The following is a 14,032-nucleotide window of genomic DNA, read 5'->3' as shown; positions in this document are numbered from 1 at the left end:
GACATTTACTTAAACAAAAAGAGCAGTTTCTGAAATATAGTTAGCAGTTTCTGAAATATAGTTAACATGTAGCAAACTTACAATAAGAAAGCAAGTTGAAATATTCACATTAGACAACGTCATCCTCCTTGGAATTGTTTGTTGGAAGCATTGAGGATTCGATATGCCTTAATTGGAAAGGAAAGGAATAGCATATAAGATAAACACTCCACGTAACATATGTCATAGATAGGCGTATACAGTACTCACAATGCTAACACTCGTTAATTAAATACCCCACACATAGTGCCAAGCACCATACACTTATCTAAGCATCACATATTTATCAATACTCATTTATTTATACTTAAATATTTATATATCTAAATACACGAATTTAGTCTATTTTGCAGTTTCCACCATTGTTATGCCACTGGCAGAGGATGGCACAGAGTAGGAATCAAGCACAAGTCGTTTTTTCTTCTGACAACTGATCCAAAAGACTCTGTCATGTCTAGTTCTTCTAGCTTCATTCCACTAGGGAGTTTCCAATCAAAATAGTAAAGCAAATTTGCGAGTGGAAGCTCGACATTAACCATACCAAATGATATGCCAGGACAAATCCTCCTTCCGGCACCAAATGGGATGTACTCAAAATTAGCTCCCTTGTAATCTATTGTACTATCAGAAAATCTTTCAGCATTGAATCTTTCAGCCTCAATCCAATAATTTGGATCCCTTCCTATAGCCCATGCATTAACAATCACTTTGGTTTTGATGGGTATCCGATTTCCATTAATCTCGCATTGCTCTCGAGATTCTCTTGGAAGTAGCAAAGGAAGAGGAGGGTGTAATCGAAGAGTCTCTTTGATAACCAATTTTAAGTAATTTAATTCTCCAAGACCTTCTTCGTCTACATGGCCTTTTCCACTGAAAACTTGCCTCACCTCTGCTTGTGCCTTTTCCATCACTGTTGGGTTTCTTAGCATCTCTGACATCGCCCATTCTGCAGTTGTAGATGAAGTCTCACTCCCAGCAATGAATATGTCCTGAAACAGAAATACAAATTGTTATTGTGCAATTAGCATCAAAGGAAATGAAAAAGGAAGCTTCCTGCTTGTTAACGCTTAAATCTGACCAGGATGACTGACTTGATTTTGTCAATTGATAAAGAAAACTCAAGGTTTTCTTGATCCTGAAGGTTCAAAAAAACATCTACAAGATCAACACCCTCATCGGCAATCCTAACCGCTGCTTTTCTGGATCTGTGATCACTGATTATATTTTCGAGTATCCTGTCTGCTTCCTGATGCAACCTTTCCATTTTAGCTCCCATCCCACTAACCATTTGAAGCACTTTAATGGAAGGGAACAAATCGGAAATACTAAAACCTGCTCCCACTTCCATTATTTCTTTAACAAGAGCTACAAATGCTTCTTGCTCTTCCCTTACCCTACCAAAGGCTGCCCTTGAAATCACACTGTACGTGAAAGCAAACAACTTCTTGCTAAGGTTCACCAGGGATCCTCCATTAAAAGAAATACTACTCATTAGATTTGATACCTCTTCTTCCCTGATTGATCTGAATGATTGCACACGCTTAGCACTTAGCAACTCCAGCATGCAAATTTTCCTCATCTGTCTCCAGTACTCTCCATATGGTGCAAATGCAATGTCTGCAGACTCATAAGAGATGATATGTGCGGAAAGACTAAAGGGTCTTTGGGCGAAGATAATATCATTGGTTTTCATAACATCTTTTGCAATTTCTGGGGAAGAAATGACTATGGTGGTAACTTCCCCAAGTTGAAGGTGCATAAGAGGTCCATATTTCTTGGCCAAATCTTGAAGTCTATGATGGGGTAGAGAGCCAAGTAAATTATGCATATTTCCTATGATGGGTAGCTTCCTTGGCCCTGGGGGCAAACTTTTGGTAATCGGGGCTTTAGCGCTTGGTTTCATCCCTATCCTCAATGCCATGAAGATAAAGAAGAGGAGTGGGATAAGTGCGGGCAAGGAGAAGAGTGTGAATGCCATCTTGTGCTAATCGGCAAGAATGATTCTTAGTTCAGATTTATTGAGGTGATGGAACTTGTTTCCCGAGTTGAGTTTGACTTTCAATTGGCTGCTTTCTCGTTCGTCACATTTATTATTATTATTTAAAAAATTTCTGCCAACTGCTCGATACAACCAATCACGGAGCCAGCAATCAATTCTAGGGGCAAGGCCCCCTCAGCACTGGAACGCATTGAATATGTAACTTGTTATTGCTATAGAATCTGGAGCTCAGCAAATTTCAAAGTTTTGGTGGTGATGTATGTTAGTGTATGTGCACTGCAGCTAATGTGTTAGCTATAAGTGTGATCACTTAATACATTTATATATTTTATTATTAATAAAAATTGCTTTATTTTTAATATTCAATTTAATTTTAATGAATTTTAATTAATAAAAATAAAGTTCATGCGATTTATATGTATAGAGTGGAAATTAGAATATTGTTATAATTATGAAATTTTGATTGTATTATAGTATTGTTCTAAAAGTATTTCTGATTAATGTTATATTGAGACTGAACATTGATATAATTGTTAATACCAGTACACGTTCCATTATTTTCTTTATGAAAGGAAGTAACAATTCTCATTAAGTTGAGGTATATGAGATACATAAAATCAACTTGTAGGTGCTTGTGGTGAAAAGTTCGCTGAATTGGCCCATACGGGAATTCCATATAGAAATTTATCTGTGTCTATGAAAAGACTCGCGTGACTATCGTATAAGCAATCCTTAGACTTGAGACATTAAGTTATTTTATATGGGAATTATTGTATCTTGATACTGTTCACATATCATTCTATATAAGGATAACAAATGTAGCAGTTGTTGGATATATTATGAACTATATAAAGATATTTAATTGTCAAGATAGAATTCATTAGTCTAAGTAACTGGGGAAGAATGTTTTAATTGTTCTTGGCCAATATGGATTGTTAAATCCTAGAGCAAGGTAAAATCAGATTGAGATCTTATTTAAGTTATCAATCATACTAGAAGGACAGAAATGATTTGTACATAGTAGACACATTCCATGCATCAATGTATAAATTAGAATATTATGATAAAGAGATATTAATTACACTGATGATTGATCACAGAAAGGTTAGTCAAACCATTTTGACAAGTTCTAATATTTAGGTAGTCATTACACATTACTAGATGTCAATAATAATTTACAACTATAATCAATCAATTATGAATTAATAATAAAATTAAAGTGTTAATTTGTAACACCTCTAATTTTTAAATTTATTATTTTGTGGGTAAATATTAATATTTCATTTTATTTAAATTTTAGGAAATTATTTGAAATTTTTCGGATTTTAGAAATCGGGTTTGATTTTCCAAAAATATAAAACTTTGATGATTTTTAAAAATTAATTTAAAGACCACGTGGCAAAACTAAAAATATATTTGGACTCTATGAATTTTTTTGAGTTTTCTAGAATTTTTTTCGGAATTTTTGGGCCTCATTTTCGGTTCCAAGACAGAGTAAAAATTTAAAATTTTGTATCTTGAATCGGACTGGTCGAATCAGACCGGCCTTCTTCTTCTTTTTTCTTCTCTCCGCGCGTTCCCGTCGCTCTTCCTCTCTCTCTCATTTTCTGTCTCCTCACTCCTCCCCATGCCGCGTTGCCGCCACCCCAGCCTCCCCACCTCGCCGGTGCGCCGCCCCAGCCCTTTCCCACGGCCGGCCGAGGCTCCAGGCGGCCGAAAAACGTGAGTAAAGTCCTCCCCTGTGCGCGCGTGATGCTTCACCTTCCCGGCCAAAATCCAGCCAATTCGGCCACTAATCGGATCGGGTCTTGTATCAAAACTCATCTACGCCTCGAGAGCTTTCCATAGACACAAAGGACACCAAAATCCATCAAGCGGTTCGCCCAATTTTTGTCTGGGAAGTTTTAGCCCATTTCAACTTTTGGGCTAGATTTCTCACAAACCGTGAACCCCACGAGAAAACCGAGAGTACCAGAATGCTCCACTCGTCGAGAGCTTCACGACAATATAAATGTCAAAATTTTCTAACACCATTTTTCGGTGGGTCTCACGAAACTTCGTAGTATTTTTTCAAGCATTAAATGAGCTTAGAAAATTTAGTAAAAATTATATACTAACCCCCGTATTGTGGGCTTCGTGTAGGTACCTTCAATTCGCGAAAATTTAACGGTTGCCCGGGTCTGTAAATTTCGGGCTAAACAGACAGGCTACTGAAAAAGTCTCGGAATTGGGTCGAGGTTTTGGCTACCCTACCATTGTCAGATGTCCCGAGCGCGTTCCAAGGTCGGAATTGGCATAGGTAAACCCGAACCCTGCTTTTTCTGAATTATCTAGTGCTTGAATGGGATTAAAAATCTATAAAATATTTGTGGTAGCTTAGAAAACTTTGATTCCTTTTGTATTAGCTTAGTAATATTACTACGGACCGCGGGGCAAAGTTTTAGAATTTTTAGAGCTCATTTGAGTAATTTTTGTAAAAGGGTCAATTATAAGGACTAAACTGTAATTTTACATATTATGATTGATGACTGTTTGGATGGGCCCAGGAGGGGCTTTGTGATGTGATTGAGTTGTGGGTGTATGGTTTGTGGATATAAAAGTGCGTTTTAAGCCCTTTTGCAGGTTGGGTAGGTCCTAGGTATAGGGGAGACTCTGCCAGATTTTCAACACTACTTAGGACATCTTTGATCTTTTTCTTAATTTGTATTGAGTCAAATGTATTAAATAATTGTAATAAAATTTTCAGGTGAGTCAGGACAGTCTTCCTCCTCCGCCCAGCCGCCACAGTGACTTCGGTTGAGTCTGTGAGTAAAATATTAATTTTAATTGTAATTTCGATATTATTATATGTTCAAGCATGTCTATGCATCACTTATAAATATGTATCTATATAGTTAAACTCTAGGCACGTTTATGTTACATTCACAACTGTTAAAGTGCTATGGATGTTGTTTGTGGTAATTTGGAGCAATGTGCGTGCGTTGGCATGCGTGTGGAATGTTGTTGGATATGGACAGGACGGGTAAACACGGCTTGAGATCTTCGCTAGGACCCCGTATTTGGTTTATTAAGCAAAAGTTCGGCTTGAGATCTTCGCTGGCAGAGGTTGGATTAAGAGGGCTGTATAGGGGATCAGCTCCCGTATATGTATTGTTTGACATTATCGGGTGTGTGAGTGCTCCAAATTGCCTTTTTGATGTGATTTGTATGAAATTTATGACGATGTTGCATTTCACTCCACAGGGTGCATTAGCTTTAGATAGCTATAGAGATTATGGTTAAAATTGATATTTTACTCTCTGAGTCGAGTGCTCATTCCTGTTCATTATTTTTCCAGGCTACAGAAAGATTATTGTTGTGGTTAACCTGCTTTTCTTCTTCACAGGTCGTCTATTAATGTCTGCAATGTTTGTATAAGTCTGTTAACTCCTAGAATTTTCGCATGTGTTAGAAATATTTATTTGATTGGGTCTGTAATATAATTGTCATGTTAGACCTGTAAACTTATTAAATACATGTATGGTTGGATTGGATGAGGGAGCCGAGCTCCCATTTATTTTTATGACATTTGATTATGTAGAGGGTGAGTTGAGCTCCCCAGTTTATTATCTATATTGTGTTTACAGGTCAGGCGAGTCAAAAACTCTCCGTTAAATGGTCCATTTTATGGCCAGACTCTGTCCGGTTGAATTCTTGAAATTGGGCCCAAATGGGCCTTAGAGTTGGATTGAGGAATAGTTAGGCTTACTACGGGCCTCGGGGGCTTTAGGCTGGCCCAGGTCCTAGTGCCGGTCCGGCCCATAGGTTGGGTCATGACAAATGTGGTATCAGAGCTTAGGCTCCAGATTCATAGGGAATATTTGTCTAAAGTGTTGGGAAGAGTCTAATAGGTGTCACATGCAAAGAATAGGGTCCACATTCGTCTTGCATTGTCCTCTTTGCTTCTAGTTTCTGCTTTATATAATTGTGTGTAAATATAAGTTTACAAAGTTGTGTAACATGCCGTTTTGAAATTTTGTGGACTAATGCTGCTGAATTTCAGGAAAATGCGTAGAAGCAGGAGAGCTGCCACTACACCAGAACCAGATGTGCCTGACGAAGTTTCGGCACAGGATGAGGCGCCTGCCCCGATGAGGCGGGGTAGGAGGCCTAGAGCTGCTCAAGTAGAAGAGCAGCTGCCACCAGTTCAGGATAAGTCTTTTATGGCTCAGGGTCCCATGGACCCAATGGCAGCTACTCTAGCTGGTTTGCAGAGAATCATCGATATGATGGCACAGTATATGGTTCACCCTCCCCAACAGCAGCAGTTTACTGCATTAAGAGGGGAACCTTACAAACAAATAATTAATTTTAAGAAGTTGGTGCCGGGTACTTATGATGTGTCAGATGATGCTTATCGGTTTTTGGATTCCTGCAAACAGGCAGGGACAGAGTTGCAGTTGACTGATAGGAGACTTATAGAGTGTGTGCAGCATGTCATGGGGCCTATATCTAGACAATGAATGAATGACTACATATTACCTCGGATGGAAGGTTTGTCATGGACCCAGTTTGTGAAACTGTTTATCAACAGGTTTGTGCCAGAAAGTTTCAGAGATCAAAAGTAGTGGGCCTTTGAGGCCTTAAGGAAGAATGGCAGATCTGTAGATGAATATGCTACAGAATTTCTGGAACTGAGCAAGTATGCCCCTACAGCAGTGGCTGCGGAAAGTAAGAAGGTAAAAAGGTTCCTAAAAGGGCTGGACAGGAGGTATGCAAACCTGGCCATGATGTCGGATTAGTCTTTTGATATGGTAGTTGATCGAGCCCGACAGATTGAGATTAGCTATACAGGAGATGACAGCGGAAGGGCAAAGAAAAATAGAGTAGAGCGTTCTTCAGGTGTTCCCTACACGGGTACCACAGATAGTGGCAGTCAAAGTCATTATAGAGGAAGAAATAGGAACAAGAAGAGTGGTTTTAGACACAAGTCTCGAGGATTCAGACCAGGGTACGAATCCAGCAGTGGTCACAGTTTGGGATACAGTAGTTCTGGGTATGGTTCATGATCCTCCTTTGCACCTTGCGCACAGTGTGGAAGAGGACATTCAGGACCTTGTATGATGGGTTCAGGAGTATGTTTCCAGTGTGGCCAGCAAGGTCACTTTGCTAGAGAATGTCCAGTGTTCAGCAAGCCACAGATGGGGTCACAGGATTCTGTTGCAAATGTTCCTCGTCAGTTTTATCTTGGTGCTTCCAGCATGGCAGGCAGTCAGTTCAGTGGCCAATAGGGCCGGGGACGAGGACGTGGAGGTAAAAGTCAATATCAGGGTTCTGCAATACAGGGTAGGGGTCAAGCTCGAGTTTTCACCCTGACCCACCAGGATGCTCAGGCTTCCAATGCAATTGTGGCAGTTATTCTTCTAGTATGTTCCTATGAGGCTCGTGTTTTGATAGATCTGAGTGCTACGCACTCATTTGTCTCCCCAGTGTTTGCCATGAGATTGGGTAGGAACCCTACAACTTTAGAATGCCCTTTGTTTGTAGCTACCCCGCTTAGTGACAATGTAACGATCGGGCTCCAACCACTAGAGGTATTGTCCGCTTTGGCCATAAGCCTCATGGTTTTGTCCAATAGGTGGAATGGAGAACTTCCCAGGAGGTCACCCATCCTAGGATTTCTCTCAAGCGAGCACGCTTAACCCTAGAGTTCTTCTAACTCTCCAGGCCATTCTACCAAAAGGCGCCTCTGGTGATTCGTTTCCCATTTTATATATCATTACTTTTTGAACTCAAGACCATCTCCGTGCTTTGCCGATGTGGAATTTGCCTAAGGGACCATAGGAAAGCACGGAGATAGTCTTGACTTCAAAAAGTAATGATATATAAAATGGGAAACGAATCACCAGAGGCACCTTTTGATGGAATGGCCTGGAGAGTTAGAAGAATTTCAGGGTTAAGCGTGCTCGCTTGAGAGAAATCCTAGGATGGGTGACCTCCTAGAAAGTTCTTCATTCCACCTATGGGACAAAACCGCGAGGCTTATGGCCAAAGTGGACAATTCCTCTAGTGGTTGGAGCCCTATCGTTACAATTGATATCGGAGCCGCTCACGTGCCCTCTTGGGCGATGGTGGGGCAAACCTCAGCAAGGACGCTGAGTCCCGAAAGTGGGGGAGAAAGGTCCCTTAGGCAAATCCCATATCGACAAAGCACGGAGATGGTCTTGAGTTCAAAAAGTAATGATATATAAAATGGGGCTCCAACCACTAGAGGAATTGTCCGCTTTGGCCATAAGCCTCACGGTTTTGTCCCATAGGTGGAATGGAGAACTTCCTAGGAGGTCACCCATCTTAGGATTTCTCTCAAGCGAGCATGCTTAACCCTAGAGTTCTTCCAACTCTCCAGGCCATTCCACCAAAAGGCGCCTCTAAAATGTGACACCCCTTACCCGTCTATAGTGTAGCCGAGCAAGATATGTCACACAGTGTGCCAGAGCACCAAATCATATTTCAATTCAATTTACCCTTTTTACTTATTTATTTATAATTTTTGATTAATCTAAATTTTTCAGCAAATTTTATAGAAAATCTGGCAGAGTGCCGGCTGTAAATTGAAAAAATAGTTCTTCTAAATCTATTAAAAACACTTTCAATATAATCATAATTTCAATCTCAGTCAACCACCAACATATTTTAAAGGTCTCTTAGGCAAATCCCACATCGGTAAAGCACGGAGATGGTCTTGAGTTCAAAAAGTAATGATATATAAAATGGGAAACGAATCACCAGAGGTGCCTTTTGGTTGAATGGCCTGGAGAGTTGGAAGAACTCAAGGGTTAAGCGTGCTCGCTTGAGAGAAATCTTAGGATGGGTGACCTCCTGGGAAGTTCTCCATTCCACCTATGAGACAAAACCATGAGACTTATGGCCAAAGCGGACAATTCCTCTAGTGGTTGGAGCCCGATCATTACAATTGGTATCAGAGCCGCTTGCGTGTCCTCTTGGGTGATGGTGAGGCAAACCTCAGCGAGGACGCTGAGTCCCGAAAGGGAGGGGAGAAAGGTCCCTTAGGCAAATTCCACATCGGCAAAGCACTGAGATAGTCTTGAGTTCAAAAAGTAATGATATATAAAATGGGAAACGAATCACCAGAGGCACCTTTTAGTGGAATGGCCTGGAGAGTTGGAAGAACTCCAGGGTTAAGCGTGCTCGCTTAAGAGAAATCCTAGGATGGGTGACCTCCTGGGAAGTTCTCCATTCCACCTATGGGACAAAACAGTGAGGCTTATGGCCAAAGCGAATAATTCCTCTAGTGGTTGGAGCCCGATCATTACAGACAATATAGATGTAAACATAGTTTTTCCGGGTAGCCCAGTAGTAGTGGATGGAAGAATCCTCCAAGCAGACTTGGTTCCTCTACCAGTAATGGATTTCGATGTAATTTTGGGAATGGATTGGTTGGCAACTCATTATGCCACTTTAGACTACAGGAACAAAAATATGTATTTTCACATACCTGGTGTGGAAGAATTTAGTTTTGATGGTGATAGGAACATGGCTCCATATAATTTGGTGTCACAATTAGTGCTAGAATAATGTTGAGGCATGGATGTCAAGGGTATTTGGCATTGATGAGAGATACATCTGTAGAAGGTGTCAACATGAAAAATGTTCCTGTTGTTAGAGAATTCATGGATGTCTTCCCTGAGGAGCTTCCAGGGTTGCCACCAGGAAGGGAAATAGAGTTCTGCATTGATGTTGTACCAGGTACAAACCCCATATCAATGCCTCCTTACAGGATGGCACCAGCAGAATTGAAACAGTTCCATTCATTTGGACAGATGATTGTGAGGAGAGTTTCCAGAAGCTTAAGGAGTGTTTAGCCACCGCCCCTGTATTGACATTACTGATGAGTGATGAAGGATATACCGTGTACTGTGATGCCTCTAGAGTTGGCTTAGGGTGTGTTTTGATGCAGAATGGAAAAGTAGTGGCTTATGCTTCAAGGCAGCTAAAGAAGTATGAGCAGAACTACCCCACCCATGATTTGGAAATGGCGGCTGTAGTCTTTGCACTAAAGATTTAGAGACATTACTTGTATGGTGAAGTATGCGAGCTATGCACCGACCACAAGAGTTTGAAGTACATCTTCCAACAGAGGGATTTAAATTTGAGACAGAGGAGATGGATGGAACTTCTGAAGGACTATGATTATACCATCCAGTACCACCCTGGGAAGGCCAATGTAGTAGCAGATGCTTTGAGCAGAAAATCTTCTAGCAGCTTGGCGCACATATCAGCGTAGAAGAGACCATTGATTTAGGAAATACATGAGTTGATGGATCAAGGTCTGATCTTAGATCTTTCAGATGAGGGGGTATTGTTGGCCCATTTTTCGGTAAGACCAGACCTGCGAGATAGAGTCAGAGTTTTCCAGCACAGAGACTAGAAATTGATGAAGATCATAGAAAGAGTACAGCAGGGTGAAGGTGGTGAGTGTGGATTTACCAATGATGGCGCCCTTATGCAAGGTTCCAGGATATGTGTGCCCGACGTGGACAATCTCAAAAATGAAATCATGCGAGAGGCACACTATACACTGTACAATGTCCACCCAGGCTCCACCAAGATGTACTATGATGTTAAAGATAGCTATTAGTGGAATGGCATAAAGAGAGATATAGCAGACTTTGTGTCCAAGTGCTTGACTTATCAGAAGGTAAAATTTGAACAACAAAGGCCGTCAGGGAAGCTGCAAGAGCTCCCTATCCCAGAATGAAAGTAGGAAATGATTACTATGGATTTTGTGACTTGGTTGCCTCGTACCACGTGGGGATGTGATTCGATATGGGTAATTATAGACCTTCTGACTAAATCAGCTCATTTCTTACCTGTGAAGACCACATATTTGATTGCACAGTATGCCCGGCTCTATATTCGAGAAATAGTCAGATTGTATGGAGTTTCTGCTTCCATAATATCTGACAGAGGTCCCCAGTTCACTTCTCGGTTTTGGAGGAAGTTGCAGGAGGTAGTACTACTTTCCACCCTCAGACAGACGGGCAATCCGAAAGGACAATCAAAACACTGGAAGACATGCTTTGTATGTGTGTTTTGGATTTTGGAGGTCAATGGGATGATCAGCTATCCTTGGTGGAGTTTGCCTACAACAACAGTTATCATTCCAGCATAGGGATGGCACCCTATGAGGCATTATATGGCAGAAAGTGTATGTCTCCTCTGTGTTGGACAAAAATGGGAGAAGCAAAGGGGCATGATGCAGACATAGTGCAGTACACTTCAGAGATAGTTCCTTTAATTAGGGAACGATTGAAAACAGCTTTCAGTAGGCAGAAGAGTTATGCATACCCCAGACGGAGGGATGTAGAGTTTGCAGTAGGCGATTACGTATTCCTGAAGGTTTCTCCGATGAAGGGAGTCATGAGATTTGGAAAGAATGGCAAGTTGGCACCTCAATATATTAGACCTTTTGAGGTTACTGACAGAGTTGGAGCAGTTACCTATCGGTTGGAGTTACCACCCAACCTTTCTTATGTTCATCCTGTATTCTACATCTCTATGCTCAGGAAATACATACCTGATCCTTCTCATGTGCTACAGCCGGATGTAGTAGAGCTGAAAGAAAACTTAACGTTTGAAGAATAACCTGTAGCCATAGTGGACTACCAAGTGAGGCAGCTAAGATCAAAACAGATCCCTATGGTTAAGTTTTTGTGGATGAGCCAGTCAGTGGAATAGTGCATCTGGGAGTCAGAGCGGGACATGTGTAGCAAGTACCCTTATCTATTCAATGTGTAATTCTGTACTTATTCTGCCTTGTGTAAAATTCGAGGACGAATTTTCTATAAGGGGAGAATAATATAACACCCCTAATTTTTAAATTTATTATTTTGTGGGTAAATATTAATATTTCATTTTATTTAAAATTTAGGAAATTATTTGAAATTTTTTGAATTTTAGAAATCGGGTTCGATTTTTCGAAAATATAAAACTTTGATGATTTTTAAAAATTAATTTAAAGACCACGTGGTAAAACTAAAAATATATTTGGACTCTATGAATTTTTCTGAGTTTTTTAAAATTTTTTCAGAATTTTTGGGCCTCGTTTTCGATCCCAAGGCAGACTAAAAATTTAAAATTTTATATCTTGAATTGGACAGGCCCAATCAAACGGGACCGGATCGAACCGGTCGAATCGGACCGGCCTTCTTCTTCTCTCCGCGCGTTCCCATCGCTCTTCCTCTCTCTCCCATTTTCTCTCTCCTCCCTCCTCCCCACGCTGCGCCGCTGCCACTCTAGCCTCCCCACCTCGTCGACGCGTCACCCCAGGCCTTCCCCACGGCCAGCCGACGCTCCAAGCAGCTGAGAAAACGCACGCGAAGTCCTCCCCTGCGGGCTCGACGCTTCACCTTCCTAGCCAAAATCCAGCCGATCCGACCACCGATAGAATCGGTTCTTGTGTCAAAACTCATCTACACCTCGAGAGCTTTCCATAGACACTAAGAGCACCAAAATCCATCAAGTGGTTTGCCCAATTTTTATCTGGGAAGTTTTAGCCAATTTCGATTTTTGGGTTAGCTTTCTCGCAAACTGTGAACCCCACAAGAAAACCGCTCCACTCATCGAGAGCATCAGAGCGCTCCACTCGTCGAGAGCTTCACAGCAATATAAATTTCAAAATTTTCCAATACCGTTTTTTGGTGGGTCCCACGAAACTTCGTAGTATTTTTCCGAGCATTAAATGAGCTTACAAAATTCTATAAAAATTATATAGTAACTCCCATGTTGTGGGCTTCGTGTAGGCACCTTCAATTTGAGAAAATTCAATGGTTGCCCCGATCTGTAAATTTCGGGCCAGACAGATAGGCTACCGAAAAAGTCTCGGAATTGGGTCAAGATTTTGGCTACCCCACCATTGTCAGATGTCCCGAACGTTCCCGAGGTTGGAATCGGCATAGGTAAACCCGAACCCTGGTTTTTCTTAATTATCTAGTGCTTGAATGGGATTAAAAATCCATAAAATATTCGTGATAACTCAGAAAATTTTGATTCCTTTTTCCATTAGCTTAGTAATATTGCTAAGGACCGTGGGGTAAAGTTTTAGAATTTTTAGAGCTCATTTGGATAGTTTTTGCAAAAGGGTCAATTATAAGGACTAAACTGTAATTTTACATATTGTGATCGATGACTGTTTGGATGGGCCCAGGAGGGGCTCTGTGATGTGATTGAGTTGTGGGTGTATAATTTTTGGATATAAAAGTGTGTTTTAAGCCCTTTTGCAGGTTGAGTAGGTCCTAGGTATAGGAGAGACTCTGCCGGATTTTCGGCACGACTTAGGACATCTTTAGTCTTTTTCTTAATTTTTATTGAGTCAAATGTATTAAATAATTGTAATAAAATTGTCAGGTGAGTCGGGATATCCTTCCTCCTATGCCCAGCCGCCACAATGACTTCGATTGAGTCTGTGAATAAAATATTAATTTTAATTGTAATTTCGATATTATTATATGTTCAAGCATGCCCATGCATCACTTATAAATATGTATCTATATAGTTACACTCTAGGCACGTTTTATGTTGCATTAACAACTGTTAAAGTGCTATGGATGTTATTTGTGGTAATTTGGAGCAATGTGTGTGCGTTGGCGTGCATGTGGTATGGTGTTGGATATGGACAAGACGGGTAGACACGGCTTGAGATTTTCGCTGGGACCCCGTATTTGGTTTATTAAGCGAAAGTCCAGTTTGAGATCTTCGCTGGCAGAGGTTGGATTAAGAGGGCTGTATAGGGATCAGCTCCCGTATATGTATTGTTTGACATTATCGGGTGTGTGAGTGCTCTAAATTGCCTTTTTAATGTGATTTGTATGAAATTTATGATGATGTTGCATTTCACTCCATAGGGTGCATTAGCTTTAGATAGCTATAGAGATTATGGTTAAAATTAATATTTTACTCTCTGAGTCGAACGCTCACTCCTGTTCATTATTTTTC

The 14,032-nt window shown here is 40.8% G+C and overlaps 1 protein-coding gene across 1 annotated transcript; it reads right to left on the bottom strand.

The window, feature by feature from the left end:
* Positions 1-172: 172 nt before the first annotated feature.
* Positions 173-2,070, bottom strand: LOC131179202 (desmethyl-deoxy-podophyllotoxin synthase-like). The gene is made up of 2 exons (XM_058145318.1): positions 1,118-2,070; positions 173-1,028 (listed from the first exon to the last, which is right to left on the bottom strand). The coding sequence occupies exons 1-2, from the start codon at positions 2,015-2,017 to the stop codon at positions 405-407; spliced, it is 1,524 nt and encodes a 507-aa protein (XP_058001301.1). The 5' UTR covers positions 2,018-2,070; the 3' UTR covers positions 173-404.
* Between the last annotated feature and the right edge of the window lie 11,962 nt (positions 2,071-14,032).

Source organism: Hevea brasiliensis, chromosome 4, assembly GCF_030052815.1.
Source record: "Hevea brasiliensis isolate MT/VB/25A 57/8 chromosome 4, ASM3005281v1, whole genome shotgun sequence".
NCBI lineage: Eukaryota > Viridiplantae > Streptophyta > Magnoliopsida > Malpighiales > Euphorbiaceae > Hevea > Hevea brasiliensis.
The sequence above is the reverse complement of the archived record's forward strand: the minus strand, read 5'-3'. Positions and strand labels throughout refer to the sequence as shown.

What these genes read in the sequence shown, in the direction of transcription:
- LOC131179202 (XM_058145318.1), bottom strand. Translation starts at nt 2,017, where the DNA reads ATGGCATTCACACTCTTCTCCTTGCCCGCACTTATCCCACTCCTCTTC. An exon ending in AAATCAAGTCAGTCATCCTG is followed by an intron (nt 1,029 to 1,117) that starts GTCAGATTTAAG and finishes TTTCTGTTTCAG; the next exon opens with GACATATTCATTGCTGGGAG.